At 28.7% G+C, this 22810-nt stretch overlaps 1 protein-coding gene and 3 non-coding genes across 4 annotated transcripts; 1 reads left to right on the forward strand and 3 right to left on the reverse strand.

Moving 5' to 3' along the window:
- Positions 1-123: 123 nt before the first annotated feature.
- LOC112753636 (small nucleolar RNA SNORD24) lies at positions 124-212 on the reverse strand. The gene has a single exon (XR_003178011.1). It is a non-coding gene; the product is annotated as a small nucleolar RNA SNORD24 (small nucleolar RNA).
- A 63-nt stretch (positions 213-275) lies between these two features.
- On the reverse strand, positions 276-352 carry LOC112753600 (small nucleolar RNA R12). Its single transcript, XR_003177980.1, has one exon. It is a non-coding gene; the product is annotated as a small nucleolar RNA R12 (small nucleolar RNA).
- A 261-nt stretch (positions 353-613) lies between these two features.
- LOC112753604 (small nucleolar RNA snoR1) lies at positions 614-715 on the reverse strand. Its single transcript, XR_003177984.1, has one exon. It is a non-coding gene; the product is annotated as a small nucleolar RNA snoR1 (small nucleolar RNA).
- Positions 716-3126: 2411 nt separating this feature from the next.
- On the forward strand, positions 3127-11095 carry LOC112751390 (uncharacterized). Its single transcript, XM_025800516.2, has 2 exons — positions 3127-3260; positions 10280-11095. Exon 2 carries the CDS (start codon positions 10326-10328, stop codon positions 10911-10913), a length of 588 nt encoding a protein of 195 aa, XP_025656301.1. The 5' UTR covers positions 3127-3260; positions 10280-10325; the 3' UTR covers positions 10914-11095.
- The last annotated feature ends 11715 nt before the right edge of the window (positions 11096-22810 follow it).

A 22810-nucleotide genomic window follows, 5' to 3' on the forward strand; every position in this document is an offset into this window, starting at 1 on the left:
TCAAGGGAACGAGTTCAATGGGAATTGAAAAGTTCCACATTGACCAGATGATGAAGCTTCTCAATCTAAAACTATAATTCTCAAAAAAAAAAATCATGTATGCAAAATTCAATAATTTGAGGCGGCCTCAGAGATCTTGGTGGTTAATAATTCATCAAATAGGGTGTTTTTCCCCTATCAAGAGTAGCAAATATTTTCTAACATCACAGGCACCCTCACATACAACAACAAAAAAATTGAAAAAAAAAAATTAAATTGAAGAATATGATAATTGATGTTGTCAGAAGTAGCTGGTTGTGATCTCATGTATAAAATCAATGGGAATCCGTCTGATTTTTATCATCACCCAACATCAAAAACCCTAGATCCACATAATCAAAACAAAATAAATAAATAAAATGTATCAACCTTGTCACCGAAGACCCTAAGCAATGAAGGATATTCGGAGCTAAAGGCAGATTACAAGCACATATCAATCTAAATAAATGCGTGTATAACATAAAGTTTTTAATATAGCCTAACGATAGATTCCATGGCCTAGCATATACGTGACCAAAGAATTGCAAATTAGGCTCAATCAAATCAAATAACGGGAATGAATCGAAAAAAGGAGGACTCAGAGTGTTGCTATCTGTGCTCAAAGAAAAAAGAGTCTTTCGACTCAAATTTCTCATACAAGAGGTGTCAGAAATTCCAAGCAATGCTCATCTTCGTCCCCTCTTTTAAGAATCACGGTTGCGTTGTCTTATATAAAAGAAGAGAGAAAGAGTGAAAGAAGGGATTGAGGCTATGGCTGCGATGCCAATAAACTCGGATTAGGGTTTTGGTGGTGGAACGAGTCAAGGGAATGTTTATAAGGGCTTTTTTATTTCTATTTTGGGCTTCCTATTTCTATGGGCTTTTTGGGATCTTGAACACCGTTAAGTAATATTTTTGTGGAGGATTGGGCTAGCTAAGGGTATTTCAACCTTGAGTACTGTCTGTCTGTCTTTTGGGTGTTACTTTTCCTGGACTTAGACCCCTCTACGATAACTAAAAACAAAAAAAAAAAATCAGCCTTTCAATTATCTCTTGAAAAAAGGATTCAATTCTTGACCAAAAAAAAAAAAAAAGATTCAATTCTAATAACTATGGTTTCAATTATCTACTTTCACTATATGTATATCTAATTCAAAAACGTTATTCACACATTAAAATTAATTATTAAAATAAGTCATTCTACTATAACTAAAAAAAAGCAAAAAGACATTATTTTATCCGTTTCAACCTTTTAATCATCTCTAGACCAAAAAAAAAAAAAAAACACACCTTTCAATTATCTACCATATAACTGGGTCATATGGTTTATCGATTTTTTTGTCGAACCAACCAATCGGTTTCAGTTCTAATAATCCTTTGACCAAAAAAAAAAAAAAAGTTCTAATAATCCTGGTTTCAATTATCTACTTTAATTCATTATATATATCTAATTTTAAAATATTATTTATATATTTAAATTATTTATTAAAATTAATCATCAATATATTTGTATATAAATATATGTATTATTTAATTTATTTTTAATATATATTTATATTTTAATAAATATTTCATACTAATGACTAATTTTAGTGGTTAATTTTAGTGTACTGTATATCTAACATAATTGATCTATATTTTATATACAATGAGGATATAAAAAAGAGTTGGTGCACAACTTTTTTGTTTAAAGTATATTTTTCATTATATATAATTTATAAATATTTTTTTGTTATTTTTAATATTTGACTTCAAAACCTTTTTAGTTAAGTTATAATAAATAATTTATCTTCTTAACTAATTTTATTTTTATTATTTTTACACACATTTAATAAATAAAAAATAAATCAACAAGTACATAAGTACATTATTAGTATATATAACGGAGATATTCTACTTTGTGTCCAATTATTATTATTATTATTATTATTATTATTATTATTATTATTATTATTATTATTATTATTATTATTATTATTTACTTCTTTCTTTCTTTTTCTTTTTAATAACTTCTAGGTCAAGTGGTTAGAATAACATGAATTAAGGAGCAGGTTTGGCTTCAGTTTTAAAAGGGACGACTTTGTTTTTCATGTACTCATATATACCTTATCAATTAAAGTGTAACATTTGGTATCATCATGAACATTCAAATAGTAAGATTGTAGTATAAATGTATAATTAAATTACAACTTTAAGATTGCATCCAGTTCTAAAAATAAGATAAGACAAAACACTTAAAATAAGATATAAAGAATAAAGATATAAAAATTAGTGTTTTTATAATTTATTTAATAATAAACTAGAATAAATTATTAAAGTCTAATTTATTTTTATTTTTTTATTTAAAAATTTAAAAAAATATAATAATAAAAATATAATTATAAAAAATTAATAAAAAAATAAAAAAATAAAAAGTAAATTAAATTTTTTGTTAATATTTTTGTATCTTTTTTATTAAGATAGATATAAAATATATTAATTTACAGTCTTTTAACACATATTTTAGTACATGTCTCATTTGTCAAACACAATTTTATATGTTTGTATTCTTATTTTAATATCTCGGTGCCTTTAAACAATCCTAAGAGATGAAGGCTTTACATATTAACTTTGAAACCGCCCAAATCCTTCTACTTTTAAGTTTCTTTACCCTCATCCACATTATTTTTTCTCCTAAGATTCGTCAATATCAATATCAATTGAGATGCCCCTTTTACCAGCAAACAAGAAATAAAGGGTGCACGTGCAGGCTGGGTGTCACGTGCCTGAACACATTGGTCAGGTTGAAGTGAAAGAAATCAAAACAACTGATATCATATACATATACATATGTTATTGGAACTCTACTACTCTGATCTTCTTCACTCTCTCACTCCATCAGAGACAGAATTTCTACACTCTCAGAATTTCTACTTTCATCGTTAATATAAAATTGGGTTTGCCTTTTTAATTCTTAAAGTTTTACAGACTACGATGAAATTAATTAATTAATTAATTAATTACGAATCAGTCAGATAGAGCGTGAGTGAGAGAAAGAGATTCTTGTTCCTTACATAATAAAACTATATCTTATTTAGTTTGCTTCCTTATTATATATATATCAGATCAAGAAAACAATTTTCACTAAGATAGATCGTAATCATCATAATCATATCAGAGCCACTTCTCTGAAGTTGAAGCAACTCAGAATTTATACACTTCTAGTTCTTATTATCAGAGGATACAACTCATAATTGATTTAGGTAATAAACTCTCTTAAACTCTTATTCTTCATTTGTCTTTTCATTGAATTATTAGCAGTTTATATAAATTAAATGCATGCAACTCAGGTTCATGATAGTTTCAGTAATGTATGCTTTGAATGTGGATCTTATTGGATATATAGCATTGCCTTAGCTTGTTTTTTATTATTTGAGTTCGTTAGTTATGTTTAAATCTCAATTTTCCTCACTCTTATGCTTTAACTATGTTTAACATGCATCAACCAACTAATAACATTCATTTTTGTCATCTATATATACATCAAGTTGAATCAAAACATATACTCTTTTATGATTTTAGGTGAGGTTTGAAACATCCATATATAAAATAGAAAATAATAAATATAAATAATGACACGTTTTATCAAAGCATATGCTACTTGTTATGCATTGATCAACTTAGAACTAAATTACTACAATGTAATTACTTGAATTAATTATAATAGTACTACAAGTATATATATGTTACTTATAATCTATGTATAAAAAAATGTCATGCTACAAAATAAGTCTTTATATAGGTCATCTCAGGACATATTGTCTTTTAAAAAAATATTTATTTTTTCATCTTTTTAAACAAGATTTTTTTTATCAATAAAAATTATTTTATATTTGAATAGGCTTTTTAAAAATAATTTTTAAATATTAAAAACGTATTTTGTTTTTACTTTTTTTAAAAACAATGTATTATTAACTTTTAACAAAAAGATATTGTTAGCTTTTAGAACAAATAAATAATTTAATTTTTTAAATAATTTTTTTTTAAAAGACATATTCAAATAGATTTTAAATTAAATAAAAATACTTTATTAAAAAATATTTTTTAACTAAAAAAACTAATCCAAATTAACACATAATATGTTGCAAAATAATCTACATTTTAGGCAAAAGGGACTTTAATGTCAATTTCCTCATTTAGACATTTAGTGACTATATATATATAGAAAAGCACTACTACTCCTATTATTGATTTTATTAGATTTTATTTTTTTCATTTACTCTAATGATTTACTATAGTTAGGTTATTAGCATTTTAAACGTCAAAGATAAATAAAGCTGTTTCGAAGAATGGGACATCTATAAAATTTGTTTATGTGACATAATTGGATATTAAAAAATATTGTATACCTATAAAAAATTAATCGTTAAATTATTATATATAAATATATATTTTATTTTTAATTCTTTTTAATATATATTTTTAAAAAGTTTTTAAATATTTCTGAAACATCAATGTTTCAATCATTTTAACCATTAATTTTAATTAATATATATTATATATTTTTTATATTTTTTGAATCACAACTAATTAAAATTATTAGAACACTAAGAATTTTTTTTATATTTTATATAAATAATTAAATTAATGATTATTAATTTTTTTATTTACTACTGTATGCAAATAGCACCTAGAGAAAGTTTCATTACCTAGTTCATTATTAGTATAGCTGCTACAATACCCTGCCATAATAGTATATCACTGTTATATAGTCCTATAGGTTGTAGAGTAGCCCTAATAGCATGTCATTTTGTGTGAGTTTACATTGACGGAAACATAGGCATAGTTATAAAATATTTGAAAATATAATTAGTTAACGGTAAAAATAGTTTTTTATGAAGATTCCACTTTTTTATACGTTAATTTAGTTTTCAAAAAATCGAATATCGTCTCAAACCAGGTTTTAAAAAATATATAATTGCGAATTAAATTGATTCTTACAACAGTTAAATAATATAGTACGAAAATAATAATTTTATAACATATCATTATTTAATTAATAGAAAGTTCAATTTAATTTATTATTATATTTTTTTAGGACACTAGTATAAGATATTATTATGTTTGGTAACAAAAAAAATCAGCCAAAAACACCCATAACTTACCTTATTTAGTATTTATTAATTGTTGCGATAATTAATTAATGTTAAATAAGACAAATTCTTACTATTTTTTTTGTCTACCTAACATTACCCATCATTTAAATACCACTTTCACTGTTAACCCAAATAAAGGTCAAGAAGTTAAACTACTACAGATATTTAATTAACCGCCAATGTAAAAGAATGTATTGTAATGTGCGACAAATCTTTTTGGGTTAAAAAAAAATTTTAATTATTCTGTTAGGTTTTATAGTTGTATTATATTTTTAATTAAATTTTTATATTATTTTTAATTTTGTATTTAGATTATTTTATGTTAAAAATATTAAAATTAATATAATATTTTTTTAAAAATATATATGATCAAAGATTTATTTAAATTTTTAATTATGAATATCTTTAATTTATAAAAAAATATTTAATTATAAAATTAAAAACAGTATAAAAATTTAATTAATATATATATATATATATATAACTTAATTACAATTTTGATGGAATTATAAAAATTCTAAAATAATTAAAAAATATTCATAATCCCATCTAAAGATCTTGGACTTGACTGTAGTAAAATTAACTTATTAACTTATAGCTGTATAGTATAGTCAATACTTAACTTTAGAAATTGAAGAAGAATTAATAGTTATTAATTTGGCAGCCTTGGCAGCCTTGGTTGCCAGATCTGTTTTCTCTTTCAACATCCTCTTCATTTTATTTTAATCGGGCACACATGATCTCTTGGAGTACTACCTTATTACAATATTATATATATCTTTTTTTTTAATGCACTAAACTTTATAAACAATATATTTTTTTTTCTCCAAAAGTAAAACTTATAAACATATCATTGGGAAATTCAAAGAGGAGTCTTAAAATACCTACATTCCATTTTATTATCTCTCTTCTTCTTTTTTTTTTCCCCTTTGTTTCAAAAAAAGAATGCACGTGAAGAGCATCTTTTTTTCCGATTACAATGTTATGTCATGTTTGGTAACACTAGTATTAAATTATAAAATTTCACTGTTCCCCTTTTTTTTTATATGAAAAAAATCAATACATTATCTTTCTTTACTATTTTACCCGTAATATATTAATCCCTTGTAGCATTCCATTTATATAGAACATGACCTGTTCTTACTCTTAAGATTCCTACATCAAATTGAAGTGAAAAAATATTGAGTGATGTTTCAAGAGTTTGGTAATTGATGTGGTATTCTACCTTTCTCTCTGTCATTCCTATTCACATTAAATTTCAATTTTTTACATTGAAAAATCATTTTATTTGTATTTGTTTATGCATATATTTCAATTCATGCTTTTGATAATGTTTGGCTTTGGTCATCTATGTATATATTATATAATAATAATTCACATCCATCACATTTTCTTTCTCTGGATTTTCTCATAATTATTTTATGATCTCTAATAAAAATATATCTTTTTCCAACTAAATTACATTTTTTTTTCATATTGTCATACACAGTTACCGTTATAATACAACTAATTATATTCATGAGGATAAAACTTCATTGATGATACAAAAAAAGGATTTATATATTTATCAATGAAAATCAAAATTAAACTCTTGAAAAATTAAATTAAATTATTAAATCATATATATTCCAATATAATTTTTGTTATCTCAAATCATGAGTTGAACTTTAGACCAAGCTATATAATTTACTTAATATCTACATACTATATATAATTAAAACAAAAATAACAAAGTAAAATGTTTTTAAGAGAATAAAATAAGTATAAGAAAGTAGCTATAAAATAACCAATTTAGATTGGTCGAATAGTTAGCTCACTTGTCCGTTTAAATAAATATCAATGGTTTAAATTTCACTTTAATTTATACGTGTAGTAACTTATTGACCAATAAAAAATCTTTAAATAAAATTTTAATCTACGATAAATTAGTCATTGACCTGTCGAAATAGAGAATAATGGAAAAAAGCAAAAAGAAAAATAAAAGAAAGGGTAGCTAAAAGGTATCTAACCGTCATAAATGACATATAGGAGAAGAAGAGGCTGCAATGTGCACATAGAGATGGCAGTAGAATAGTATAGTTGCGAATTGCAATGCAAACCATAAAAGGCATAGCAAGGGATCAAGTTACCATTATATTTTGCCAATAATAAAATATATTGGGTTGAAGTTGAAGAAGTTAATGAAAGCCTCTATTTTCATAAATTTGGCACCCTACATACCCTTCTCTATTTATTCTCTGTTATTCATTTTCACTCGCACGTAGTAATAATTCCAAGTTCTGCATATAGCTTTTTATTTTAGGTAAAAACATGTTAATGCCACTCTATATAAATGTACCACTCACCACTTGGTTTTTAGGGACTACCTTACCTTACACCTATACTACTAGAAAAAATTATATTTAGTGATTATTTTTTTTTTTTAGCAACAATAAAAATAATTACTAATATATTAAATATTAGTAATTTTATGCTTTATTGCTAAATAATTTTAGTTGTAATTATATAATTATCAATAAATTTTTTTAATAATTACAAAAATATATATAGTAATAATAATAAATATATAATTATCGCAAAAATCTATATTAACAAGATATAGAATAATCAATATATTATTGCTACTAAAAATTGTTCACTAAAAATAATTTTTGTTAGTGTTAACTCTCTACTATATTGCATACTTAACTTCATTTCATGACCAATATTGCCATCATTAGCAATCTATTAATCTACTTTTTTATAAATTAAATTAGAATAATGAAAAAAATAATTAAAAATAAAATAAAATCATGTTTTTATAATTTTAGTTTAGATAAAATATTATTTTAACCCCTAACATTTGGACTAGAACTCAATTTTATTGCTGACGTTTAAAATGTTATACTTTTTATCTCAAACATATTAATTTGATTTATTTTAGCTTTTTTGTCAAAATTAACACTTTTTTTTTCAAAAATACCTTTTTTGTTTATTATTATCTTATGATTTCTCTTATTCTTCTGTTATTTTCACTCTCAAATTATTAGAACAACTATACTATGATTAGTATAATTACAATTTTTGGAAGAAAAAAATTTGAATTTTGACTAGAAGATTAGAATAAGACAAAATAAAACATTTAAGATAAAAATAGAACGTTGAAATAATGTTAGAGACGAAATTAAAATTTAATGAAAACAACAGAGATTAAAATAATAATTTACCTTTTTATGTTTGATTTACATTTTTTAAAAAACACAGCTAAAAATGAAAAAAAAAAAAAAGCTTTCCCCAAGTCAAACAGACACTGAATTTTGATCTAATTCGTTTTGAAAAGTTATTGAAGGCACTTAACTGAAGTTTTTACGAATATTGAATACTGAATAAATGAATAGCAATAACTCAGCTTCAGGAATGGTCATTGGTCAAATGGGGAGTCCTCCAAGAGAGAAAGTGTTGAGTGCCACACATTCATTCTTTCAAAACACAAACAAGTACACAAACTCACCTTTTCTCTATAAATATTTGTATTGTTATAAAAAAATATTTAATATAAATTTTAAAAAAATTATGAAGATTTTTACTTTTTAAGAATACATGTTAATATTAAATATTAAATATATTCTAAAACATAGTACAAATATTTTTCTCCCTGAATTTCTGAATTCAATAACAAAAGTCAAAGTGCTAGCTTGCTTTTTTTTTTTTTTTTTTTTTTTTTTACTCCTCACCACTCTTTGCTATTGGACCTAAACTTGAATGCATTTCAACCTATGAGTAAAGCGCGTGAATGTAAAAATTTCTCTGTTATTTTTTTTTACCAAGTTTTTACCCCTTTAATTTTGATCTCACTTTTGTTACTTTTACCACATTCACCATTGCACCCTTTTGATGTTACTTAAATGCATGAACATCGCATCATATATCAATATATGACATATATAGAAAGACATGAATGCATTGATTATTTTGAATACAATTTGAGTTAAGGTGTCAATTTCTTGGGGAAAAAATAATTAAAATAAATAAATTTTATTATCAGTGTTATATATATAATAAGTTTGGTTTTATCTAAATCTTTAGCATACATTAAAAGTTTACTAAATTCAATAAAACTAATTTTAGTAACAAGAATGAAGGATGGTGAACAACGCACTAAGCAGAACATAATAAAGAAATGGACTGAAAATTTTATGAGTAATTTATATCTTAAAAAATTTTCATATTGGAGAGGACTTCACTCAACCACCAATGTAACTGAAATAATTGGAATTCTGTCAATTTATTATGAGACAACTATTTCTAGAACGATTTCCTTATTTGCAACAATTATAGTAAATAGTACTTAATTTTGAGAAAAAAAAATATTTCTTTAATAATACCAAAATTTATGTAGTATTAACATCCATTTTACCTTCATAGATAATTAGTGTATTTTTTTACCGTCCAAATTAAATTTCATTTATATTTTTAAAGTTATTGTATAATCTTTAGATAATTAAATATTATATAAAAATAATAATAATGTTTTTATTTGTATATGAGGTAATCTTCTTTTCTTAATTTCATCAACATTTTTTTTTGAAATTTAATGTTCTATGCATTTTAGTCTCATAGTATTTATGATGAGTTAACATTTTAATCAAGATTTTTTTGCTGTTTTCGGTCAATAGAACTATAATAATAATAATAATAATAATAATAATAATAATAATAATAATAATAATAATAATAATAATAATAATATATTTTCTAACTTTTTAATATAAGGACCGGATAAACTTTAATAAATTGACAATTATTTTTATACATGACTATTATAATTGTATATATACATATAAAATGCTACAAAACCATACAATATGAAAGTCATATAAATTGTTATTATTTATTACTAGAGGTAGTATATATTTTAAAGAAGAAAAAAAATGGAGTGAGGAAGAGTAAGAGGGGGGTAAAAGGGGAGAAAGAGAGAGAGAAGAAAGATCCTATTGAATTCATAAATAAAGGGGGGTGAGTAAGTAACATTGGAAAGGAAGTAACAGTGAAGAGAAGAAGAAGAAGAATGATAGAATGAGCGTTATTGAAATTTTATGATTTAATAATTTAATTAATTCATATTAATAGTGTATATATATGTAAAGGTTTTTGCAGGTGCCATTCATTCATAAATATTAAGACTCCATTCACATGGAATACAACAAGAAAAATCACCATCTTCCTCCTCCTCCTCTTCCACCTGTTTCCGAGACGGAAGAAGGAGGAGGAGGAGGAGAGAGCACAATGGAGTGCTCGGCGAAGCTGTGCAAGTCGTGCACGGCTGGCCTCATAGCCGACTGTGTCGCGCTATGCTGCTGTCCGTGCGCGGTCTTGCACTGCTTCGCCTTAGCATTTGTAAAGGCTCCATGGGTTGTCGGAAGAAGGTGCTTCCGCTTAGGCAAGAAATCATGGTCGTCGTCGTCGTCTTCCTCCTCCTCATCTAACAACAAGAAGAAGAAAACACTGATCAAACACAACAAGAGAAGATGCAAATGTTCTTCTTCTACTATTACAACAACTAGTAGTAGTAGTACTACTACTACTAATGATTTTGATGCTGTCGCTGTCGTGCAATCAACATCATCGGAAACCAATGATGTTGTTGTTGGGAGGGACGATGAACTGGAGAGTGTCACTGTCAATGCTGGATTTGAGGCTGACGAGGTTTGGTTAGAGCTTTATCAAATTGCTCATTTGGATTTTGGAAGGATTTCTTTCTCAGACCAACATAATGAGTGAATTATTATTATTATTATTATGATTATTATTGTTATTGTTATTGCAATTAAGTTGTTAATTATTCGTTTTTCAATTGCATGGTCATTTGGGATGACCCAAAGGACCATTTTGCCCCAATTCATTGTTGTATATAATGGGACCTTCTTTGGAGCAATGCAATACTGACAATATCATTGTTTTTAGTAGTTTTTTTTAGTACCCTCATGAGTCTTTTTGAGACACTTGTTTTGTGTCTCCAATTAACATTCACTTGCCCCTCTTGGTGTCCCTGGTTTTGTATTTTTTTATCAAGAGATTAATTACCCGTGCAATTTTATTGAGGTTATTTTACATTCCAACAAATGGAATTCTTGGAATTTGAATCTGTGTCCTTAATGTTTACATATCACCAAATTGTTATGTTATGTTTACCATTGCATTGTTGGTGCTGTTTATTTATTCAAGTTGGGTAGGATGTGCCCACTTCCATTCCCTTTTTGTCTTAACAAAATGAAAATTGAAATGTTTATATCAACAAATGGTTATGTGCGTCAGCAGGTGTCTAATTGAGAGCAAACATTACAGTAATGTTGTTGCATTATTGGGGCCTTGAGGGACTCTGTGGGAAAAGAGGTATAGTAATGTTAGTACTACTATTGTATTTTTAAGACTCCATATCAATATCATATGTTACAGTTTGTATTGTTGCATTCAAAAAGGACTTTTTTTTTTTTTTTCAAATTGAATAGCCGAGTCCATTAATCAATTTGGGTTGATCTAATAATTCGAATTTCGACTTGTATATGCAGTAACCAATTAGGATGTGTGAGATTTGGAGTGAAGAAAGCACATAGTCAAAGTAATTAATTTTTTTTTTTTTTTGAGCTAACGAAAGTAATTGATTTGCATAGAAACAAAGTTTGGTACTTTTGGTCCATGACAAGACAACCCAAAACTCATGGTTCTGTTATTGGGCCCATTAGAAATTGTCCATTCTTCACTGTGGGTTCTGCAATAATGTTAAATTTTGAACTTTTTTAGGGTAGCAAGTGATGGGATGTTTTTTGTAACTGATATACTTTGTCAGTAAAATTTTAACTTTTTACTGCAATTCAAATTTGACTGCTTCCAATACAGAATAAGTACAATTAATACTATTGCTGAATTACTAAATAAGGAAAAAAAATGCTAAAAGGCCATTAGTCATTAATATTTAAAAGTATGAGATAAAATATATTATTAGATTATTAGTCTAAAAAAATTGAATTGATAATTAAATAATGATTAAAATAATAAATTATGATGATTCTCTATCATTTTTGTTAATCAATTTCTTATAGTATGGATATTATTTTTACTTTATCAAATTGTAATGGGCTTTTGCTAAAGATACTAGATTATCCATATAACGTTTTTTTCCCAACAAATCTATTGTAATCAGGTTTTTAAAACACCATAAAAGACCAACAACAACAGAAAAGAAAAAAAAAAAACGGCATTCCAAGAAGTAAACATTTTTCATAGACAGTCAAACACTCTTTTAAAGAGTGCAGAAATTAATTTAACAACAATTAAAATAAGGAAAATAATGATGTAGTACCCACAATTCTGATGGAGCTATACAGCATCAATGATCCTCACTTTGTGTAATCTCGCAAAATCACATAAATAGGGGGTTTATTTAAGTAAGAATCTCTTTTGAATTTATATATTTTTACTTTTTACGGAATTATAATACTAAATGAATATATAAGAGGGAATAAATTTATTATTAAATTTTTCACTCAATTTTATATATTCAAAATTCTATAGTCATGATTGATCGATATATTCCCACTATATTTAATATATTTTTTTATTGATTCTTTTTATAAATAAAATCTCTAGTTCATTACATTTCAATTTTTAAATTATAGCATAGAATGGATTTTTTTTTTAAAATTGATTAATATGAAACAATCGACTAAAAATTCTGTATCAAATTATTCTATATCTTCAAGTTTTTTTGCCAAACTCTACCTCTTCAAATGTATATATATACTTGGTATTTATTTTTATTGTATATCGATTACATTTTTAGTTCATTCTTTTTTTAAATAAAAGACAAATTGATTGCATTATGATTTTTCAATTATATATATATTTTTAAATAAATTCATGAAAAATCGACACCTCACTTTCATTAGTTAGAAAGAAAATTTTAATTTTAGTAGATTAAGTAAATAGATATATTTGATTAATTAATTCAAACAATGAAATATATATATTTTATTCGTAAATTATATTAATTAAAGTTGATAAATAATAAAAGAAAGATATAAATTAAATTTATTAAGATGATTGATAATTAATAAAATTTTAGTCGTTAAATATCAATTTTATATAATTTAAAAGAATACACTTTTCTATAAATATAAAATAAAACATCTATAACCTAAGATATGCTAACTTCTTAATCTTTCTATATGTTAGACGATAATTGACTTGATTGGCAAAATTTCTCTTATAGATACACTTGTATGTAACTAGTGAATAATTACAAGTTTTTCTCCGTCTGAAAGTTTAGAAAAAACTTTTAGCCTTTTAGATATTCAATCATAAAATAATTTATATAAATTTATATACAATTGAAATCAAAGATTAAAATGACTGGAATACCTCAAAACTCTTTCATAGTTGCATAAGTTTAATTGGAGAGTGCTGTAAAACACGTCTTTCAATCACGGGGCTGCAAACATTTTCAAGTCCAATTGTTCAGAGCCTATACTAATGGAAATTTCAAATGATCCAAATTTCTTTCTTGTATCCACGTAATCACATATTTCTATAACATTTTCGACTTCTCTGGAAAGAAGGCATAGTCATTATTTATTTTTTGGTTTTTTTTTCTGATATCTTTCCGTTGGAGAGACCAAAAATTAATCTATCGTAATATTAAATTTTATTTAAGAATTTGTCACTAATTAATAAATTTAGGGTCTAATTTAGATAAATAGTTTAATTAAGTTCTTTTTAAAAAAATAATTTAAATAATAAATACTTATATTAAAAATAATTTATAAATAAATTATTTTGTATTTAATTTTTAATTTTAAAAATATTAATTTTAAAAGAAATATAATAAAAAAATTATTATAAAAAAATTATTTTTTAAATTTTTCTATAAATATTTAAATGATTTTTTAAAAAATTATAATTAAATTTTAAAAATTATACTAAATATTAATATTATTATTTTTTATAAATAAAAAATTAAAAAAAATAACTTTTAAAATTTTTCGAGCGAGTCCTTAGAGCATCTCCAATGGTGAGTTCTTCTTTGTCTTTTTTCTGACATATAGGAACTCTAACCATTGGAGGAGAGAAGGAGTGAGTTCCCGCACAAGGATCAAAGTAAGGGAGTCCCTCTAAGCAGGGACTCAAATTAACCAATAATAACTTGCCATTTGGTAAGTTATTATAAAAAAATAATAATAATAAAAATTATATTAAATAATTATATTTTTATTTAATTAATAATTTATATTAATTATTTAAATAATAATTAATTAAATAATTAATTAGATTAAATAATTAAGTTTTTATTTAATTAATAATTTATAATTTTATTATTTTTATTTTTATTATTATTATTTTTTATAAGAGAGAGATGCTTTGAGTTCCTATTTATTGTTTATGACGCAAAAACTGATGTGGAGTTACTTTTTATGACAGGTGGGCCATAAATAGGAACTGGGATGAGTTCCCTACTGGAAATGGTCTTAGAGCACCTCCAATGGTGAGTTCCTCTTTGACTTTTTTCTGACATATAGGAACTCTAACCATTGGAGGAGAGAAGGATTGAGTTCCTGCACAAGGATCAAGGTAAGGGAGTCCCTCTAAGCAGGGACTCAAATTAACCAATAACAACTTGCCATTTGGCAAGTTATTATAAAAAAAATAATATAAAATCTGAAATAATTAAATAATTAAATAATAATTAAATTAGTAATAATTATAATAAAAATTATATTTTTATTTAATTAATAATTTATATTAATTATTTAAATAATTTATATTAATTATTTAAATAATAATTAATTAAATAATTAATTAGATTAAATAATTAAGTTTTTATTTAATTAATTATTTATATTATAATTAATATTAAATATTATTTATATTATTATATTAAATTATAATTAATTAAATTTACTTACATTAAAAAATAAATTTAATTTTTATACCTTATAAAATAATTTTTAGTTGAGTTGGTTATTTTTATTTTTAAAATTTAAAATGCTAATGATATTATTAAAATTAGCAGTTGTAAACACAAAATTATAAATTAGTATAATCTCGAATTATATATTGTGTATTATTATTATATATGAATTTATTTAATATTAATATCTTTTAATAATGAATTATTTTTAAATTTATAAATTTAAATAATATTATTGAAAAAAATTAATTATATTAATTTTAAATATTTTAATTAATTAATTAAGTGGGACCACAATAAGGACTAAAGTTAGTTCCTCCTAATGGAGAAGAGAGAGATGCTTTGAGTTCTTATTTATTGTTTATGACGCAAAAACTGATGTGGAGTTACTTTTTATGACAGGTGGATCATAAACAGGAACTGGAATGAGTTCCCTACTGGAGATGGTCTAAATACATAAATAGCAAAATACGGCAATTAAAGATGAAGAAACGTATAGTATAAGTTATAGTTAATTACGACAAAAACCACCCCTATCATGAAAGCAAAATACAAAATACAAAGCGGCAACACTGCCAAGAAATACAATAAGATTTAGTTTAAAAGTTAAAACCAAGGTTTGGAAATTGAATCAATTATCGAACCATTTTGACTAATAATTTATTAGTTTATTAATTTAATTAATTTAACTAAAATTTAAACAACAAAAAATTATTTTATAGTAAAATATTAAATAAATTATAAACAAATACCCTACAATATAAAAATAGTCAAGAACAGATTTTAGAGAAAAGAGAGGAAGTTGTAATTTTGGCTCCCTTAAAATTTTTAAAATCTTGTTATAATAAATGTGATGTATAAAGTGAAGCTCATAGTGCAATAATATTATAGGGACTTATTATATTAATGTAACAGGGCTCAAATCTGTGGCTCGTTTTTTTTAATAGATTTTCATGATGTGTTATACGCTATTATAAGTTATTGGATTGTATCGATATGGAGTTAATTTTTTTTTAACAATAATACACAAATTGAAAGGTAGGTATTGTGAAGGAGAGAAAACCTAGCCTCCGATTTGTATTTAAATTTGATTGATGAACAAATCGAATATGGTCACAAGATTTGAGGGAGCTCGTCGGTTCAAGCTCTTTTTACGTTTTGTAATCGACAATTTAACCCGACCAGTATGATTTTGTTGGCGGCTTCAGCCTGTTTATTAGCCTGAAAATGCTCTACTGATGTGAACTGGTATTTTATTTTTAGGTCGGCCACCAGGTTCTTAAAAGTTGAGTCAGTGAATTGAGTTTTATTATCCGTGATGATCGAGTGTGGAACTCTAAACCTTGTGACAATGTTCTTATACAAGAATTTTTGACTTCTTTAGACGGTAATGGTTGCTAAGGGTCCTGCCTCAATCCATTTGGTGAAGTAATCAATCCCTACTATAAGGTATTTGACTTGTCCTGGAGTTTGCAAAAATAGTTCGAGCAGATCAAGACACCATTTTGCGAATGGTCATGGTGAGGTGACGCTGATAAGTTTTTCAGATGGTGCCACGTGGAACTTGGCGTGTTTTTGACAAGGTGGGCACTTTTTAACAAACTCGGGCGCTTCCCTTTGTAAGATCGGCCAGAAGAAGCCAACTCGAATCACCTTTTTGGCTAGTGACCGAGCTCCTAAGTGATTTTCGCATATACCATTGTGCACATCCTCTAAGACTTCCTTTGTGTTGGAGGTCGGGATGCATTTTAAGAGGGGTGTTGAGATCCCTCTTTTGTATAAAATATTGTGGACCAACGTGTAATTTTGAGCCTCTATTACAAGCCTTCTAGCTTCTTTTTTATCCTTGGGGAGGACATTAAATTTGAGGTAGTTGACTATAGGGGTCATCCATCCTAAATTTTGATTGGATATGGTTGATACCTCTGGATTATTTTTCTCTTTTGATATTGATGGTGTTTGCAGAGCCTCCTGAATAAGACTTCTATTATTACCTCCTGACTTTGTGCTGATTAGCTTGGAGAGGGCATCATCTCGGACATTGGATTCTTGGGCTATATGTCGGACTTATCCTTCTAGAAAGTGTGTCAGTTGTCCTTGGGCTTCATCCAAGTACTTCTTCATAGTTGGGTCTTTGACTTGATAGGTGCCATTAATTTGCGAAGTTATTACTTGCGAATCACTGAACACTATCAATTTCTCAGCCTGACAGCCTCCACTTCTTTAGCCAGATTCAAGCCATCAAGTAAGGCCTCATATTTTGCTTGGTTGTTGGAAGTAGGGAACTCGAACCTTAAGGAGAGTTCTATCCGAGTTCCTTGGTCGCTTTCTAAAATGACACCTTCCCCATTTCCGGCTTTATTTGATGACCCATCTACGTATAGGCTCTATGTAGCTGGATCTCCTAGGCTTTCGGTGTACTCAACGACGAAATCAGCCATGTATTGTGACTTAATTGCTGTCGAGCTTCGTACCTTAGATCGAACTCAGACAACTCTACAGCCCATTGCAACATCCTTCCTACCAAGTTTGTCTTTTGTAAAATGTGTTTTATCGGCTGATTAGTGCGGACTTTGATGGTATGAGCTTGAAAGTAAGGTTGGAGTTTTTGAGAGGTGAGGATAAGGGCATAAGCAAACTTTTCTATCTTTTGATAGTTCAATTCTGCCCCTTATAGGGATTTGCTGACAAAATAGATAGGTTGATGTCCCTTTTCATCTTCTCGGATCAGGACTGAAGCTATAGCTCAGCTTCCTACTGCCAAGTATAATACGAGCTCTTCCCCTTCAATAGGTCGGGTAAGTATTAGGGGTTGTCCCAAAAACACTTTGAAGTCCTGAAAGGCTTGCTCGCATTCTGGGGTTCACTCAAATTGCTTCCCTTTTCTTAGGATTGAATATAAGGGAAGTGATTTCAGAGCTGATCCAGAAAGGAATCTGGATAGGGCTGCTAGCCTTCCGTTTAATTGTTGTACCTCTTTGACACAAGTCGGGCTCTTCATGTTGAGTATAGCCTGACATTTGCCTGGATTTACCTCTATACCTCTTTGGGTTAACATAAACCCTAAAAACTTTCCAGTTTCCAATGCGAAGGTGTATTTTGAGGGGTTCAGCCTCATCTCATGTTTTCTTATTGTGGAGAATACCTTGGAGAAGTCAAACAGTAATGTCGAGTTCTCCTTGGTCTTGACGAGCATATCGTCTACGTACACCTCCGTGAGTTTTCCCAAGTGAGAGGAAAATACTTTGTTCATTAATCATTGGTATGTAGTTCCAGCATTCTTTAAACCGAAAGGCATTACTATATAGCAGTGGTTAGCCTTTGGAATTATGAACGAGGTCTTTTTCTAATATGGCTTGTACATCAGGATTTGGTTATATCCTAAGTAGGTGTCCATGAAAGATAGGTATCGATATCCTGAAGCTGAGTCGACTAGAGCGTCAATGCTCAGGAGAGGATAGGAATTTTTGGGACAAACTTTGTTGAGGTCGGTGTAATCGACGAACATTCTCCACTTTGCATTTTATTTTTTTTTTTTTACCAAAACGACGTTAGCTAGCCACAATGGTATTTTACTTCCCTTATAAACCCTGCTTCCAATAAGGCTTGCACTTGCTCCTCCACGACTTGTGTCATTTCTGGTCCGAGCTTCCGACGCTTTTGCTGAATAGATCGGGAGCCCGAATATACTGCGAGTTTATGAGACATCAGGTCGGGATCAATGCCAAGCATGTCGGAGGCTTTCCAAGCGAAAAGATAAAAAATCTTCCTTAGAAGGCCAATTACTTGTTCCTTTAGGTTTTCCTCCATATTAGACCCTATGTTTGTGGTTTTTTCAGCATGGTCTCCGATTTGTACCTCCTCTGTCTTGCCTCTAGATTGGGGGTGCAGCTCTTCTCGAGTTTGGATTCCACCCAGTTCAATCGTGTTGACCTTTTTGCCCCCAGGACTGCCTTTTGAATTAAGGCTTTCATTGTAGCACTTCCGTGATAGCTTCTGGTCCCCCTTAATGGTGGCAGTTCCTTCTGTCGTGGAAAACTTCATACAAAGATGTGGTGTTGAGACGACAGCTGCGAGTCGGTTTAGGATTGTCCGTCCTATTAAGGCATTGTATGCCAAATTTACATCAACTACAATGTAATCAATGCTCCGTGTCCTCGACGTTGTACTCTTTCCAAAAGTGATGTACAAAGAGATGCACCCAAGAGGTTGGATTGGCGTATCCCCCAATCCAATAGGTTATCCGGGTAGGCCTTTAAATCCTTTTCTTCTAACCCAAGCTTGTCAAAAGCTGGTTTAAATAGGATGTCTGCCAAGCTGCCTTGATCTATCAGGATCCTATAGAGGTGGGTGTTTGGAAGGATCATTGTTATCATCACGGGGTCATCGTATCCAGGTGTTATCCCTTGGGCGTCTTCTTTAGTGAACGAGATAGTAGGCAAGTCGGGTGTTCTGGTCTCCTCCTCGACTTGATATACTTCTTTGAGATTTCGTTTCCGTGATGATTTTGACATTTCTTCTCCCACAAACCCTGCATTGATCATGTGTATGTTTCATTCTGGGGTCTAAGGTGGACTCTCCTATCGTTCTTCCTCTTCATCCCTCCTTCTCTTTCTCGAATCGCCCGATCTGTCTGTCAGGTATCTGTCTAGTCAGCCCTCTTTGACCAGCTTTTCTATGACATTCTTCAAGTTGTAGCATTTGTTGGTGGAATGTCTATAGAGCTTATAGTATTCACAGTATTCAATCCGACTTTCTACCTTCTTGTGTTTGATTTTGGCCTTCCTTCTTTTTGGGTTCTTTTTCTTTTTTCCGAGATGGATAGGGCTGGCTGGATTGGGGAAAAGGTTCCCTTAGTCGAAAATTCTCTTCAATGTTGATATATTTTTCTACCATTTCTTGGACTTCATTAAGAGAAGATGGGTGCCGTTAGATATCGACTGGAAAAATGGCCCTTCCCTAAGGCCATTGACCAATCCTATGATCACGGCTTCAGTAGAGAGATTCTAAATCTCTAAGAATGCCTTGTTGAACCTCTCCATGTAGTCTCGGAGGATTTTTCCGACCTCTTGCTTGATTCCTAGTAGGCTCAGGGCGTGCTTCATTTTATCCTTTTGGATGGAGAATCTGGTTAGAAACTTCCTTACCAAGTCGTCAAAGCTAGTTACTGACCTGGGGGGAAAGTGGTCAAACCACTTCATTGCTGCTTTGGTCAGGGTCGTTGGGAAGATTTTGCAATGGGTAGCATCAGAGGTATCATCCAGGTACATCTTGCTTTTGAAGTTGCTAAGATGGTGCCTTGGGTCGGTCGTCCCATCATAGAAATTCATGTCGGGTGTTTTGAATTTTCTGGAACCTTTAGCCCACATGATCTCTTCTACGAATGGGTCTTCTCCACCTAAGGGGCTTTCATCCCGACCTGTTCGGTTACTCTGGTTGCGCAGATCGGCTTCTAAATTGAGGAGCTTTTCTTCTAGCTCCCTTTGCCGTCTTACTTCCCTACGCAGTTCTCGTTCTGCTTCCTGCTGTCGCTCAGCTTCGTGCTCGAGATGTTCTAACCGCTCTCATTGACCATGGACTAGGCCTAGTATATCCGTTGTTTGAGGAGGCTCCTTGTCTTCAGGATGGTGAATTTCTGAATGAATCCATCTTGGTCGGGTATTTTCTGATGGCCCTTCTCTATGGGGTTCCCGTGTTTGGTGTGGTGGAGGTAGTATAAGGGCATTGTCCTCTGGTTGGGACTCAATTTCAGATTCAGATGCCGTATGACTATCTTCATACTGGTTGTCTGCCATTGTTATAGGATGAATTTCAGGTCCCCGGCAACGGCGCCAATGTTCCGAGAGTTACCTGAAACGTTGATTTGGGTCTGAACGTGAGGTCCAGATCCCTTTGTATGGCAGCGTCCGACTTGTTGATGGTGAGATGCCGCCTGTCTGAGTTCCTCATGAGGAGTGGGAGGTGGTACCTGCAAGAGACTCTGATACTTAAATTAGCAAGGGCTATAGGCAGGCTTTTAGTAGATTAGAACGTATCTTATACCCGAGGGGTGTTAGTGTATTTATAGTAGAGTAGGTAACCACCTTTATTGGAGTAGTTCCATCTTTATTGATGGATAATCATTCCCTTTATCTTGGAAGTTTGTTAGGATCTATCTTTTAGGGAAGATAGAGATAGTTGGAGAGATTCGGAGAGGTAGTTGCTTACTTAGATAAGCATAAGCTGCCCCTTTCCATCGTGTTCGACCTCTTTAAAGAGGTCGGATATACGGTAGAGGCCACCCTCTTAGGTGGGCCTTTCATCCTTATTGGGCCTGACTTTTGTATTTTGGGCCAGGGTATGAACAGGAGGGTAGGTTTTATAGTTTAAAAAAGAAAATTGAAAACCCAAATCGGTGAGTCAGAATTGAGAATTTAGAAAAATCTAGCCTCCAGTTTTTGTCATACTAAATCGAACCCTCCAATTTATTAACAGCCGTCTTCCACTCTCCTGAATAATACTCAAAATCCCAATAATGGTGGATAACACATCAATTTTTTCAATATCAAAATTAAAAAATCATCTGTAGGCTGTACTCATGCATTTGTATTATTTATTTATTTTTATTTAGTTTAGAGTATCTTTTCTTTTTTTAATTTTTACACCTATTATCATATAAAAGAGTAAAGTATCGTTTTTGTCCTCAACGTTTGGGGTAAGTGCTAAAGTTATCCCTAACGTTTCAAAATTGACTCAATGTTGTCCTGCCGTTAGGGATTCGTTAACAGAATTGACAGCGGGACAAAATTAAGACGATTTTGAAATGTTAGGGACTTAAATAGGATGAAAACGTTAGGGACAAAAATGATACATAAAAATAAATTTTAATTTAATTTTATCTTTCAATAATATTAATTTTTTACTGTACATAGTATTCAATTATTTTTCAATTACATCTAAATAAATTACTCTTAATCACATTACTTTCATTTTAAATAAATTTATTTTTTTATAATTTTAAAGAATTTTGATACATTAGAGACAAAAGGTATCATTTATATTTTATTGTATATATATATATATATATATATATATATATATATATTATTTTTTTCTTTTCTACAAGTTTATATACTAGTCATTCTACAAACATTTCATGATAACTAAAAATTTTTAAGAGTAAAATTATAAAAAAATAATTTATTTAAAATAAAAGTAATATGATTAAGTGTAATTTACTTAGATGTGACTAAAAAATAATTGAATACTATGTATAGTAAAAAATTGATATTATTGAAGAATAAAATTAAAATTTATTTCTATGTATCATTTTTGTCCCCAACATTTTTGTCCTATTTAAGTCCCTAACGTTTCAAACTCGTCTCAATTTTGTCCCGTCGTCAATTATGTTAACGGATCCCTAACGACAAGACAACATTAAGTCAATTTCGAAACGTTAGGGACTTAAATAGGACGATTGAAACGATAGGGACAACTTTGGGACTTACCCCAAACGTTGGAGATAAAAACGATACTTTACTCTCATATAAAAAATACATTAATATTTATAATAACATTATTTTTTATTTTATTTGGTTGTTTATTTTTTGTTTAATTATTCTGCCGATCCCTATAGTTTTACTAAATTTTCAATTAGGTTTCTATACTTTTTTTCTTTCCAATTTAGTCCCTATATCATATTAAATTTTGTACCTAAGTCCGTACGGTGAAAAAA

The sequence above is a fragment of the Arachis hypogaea genome, chromosome 15 (assembly GCF_003086295.3).
Source record: "Arachis hypogaea cultivar Tifrunner chromosome 15, arahy.Tifrunner.gnm2.J5K5, whole genome shotgun sequence".
Classification (NCBI taxonomy): Eukaryota; Viridiplantae; Streptophyta; class Magnoliopsida; order Fabales; family Fabaceae; genus Arachis; species Arachis hypogaea.

What these genes read in the sequence shown, in the direction of transcription:
- LOC112751390 (XM_025800516.2), top strand. Translation starts at nt 10,326, where the DNA reads ATGGAATACAACAAGAAAAATCACCATCTTCCTCCTCCTCCTCTTCCA.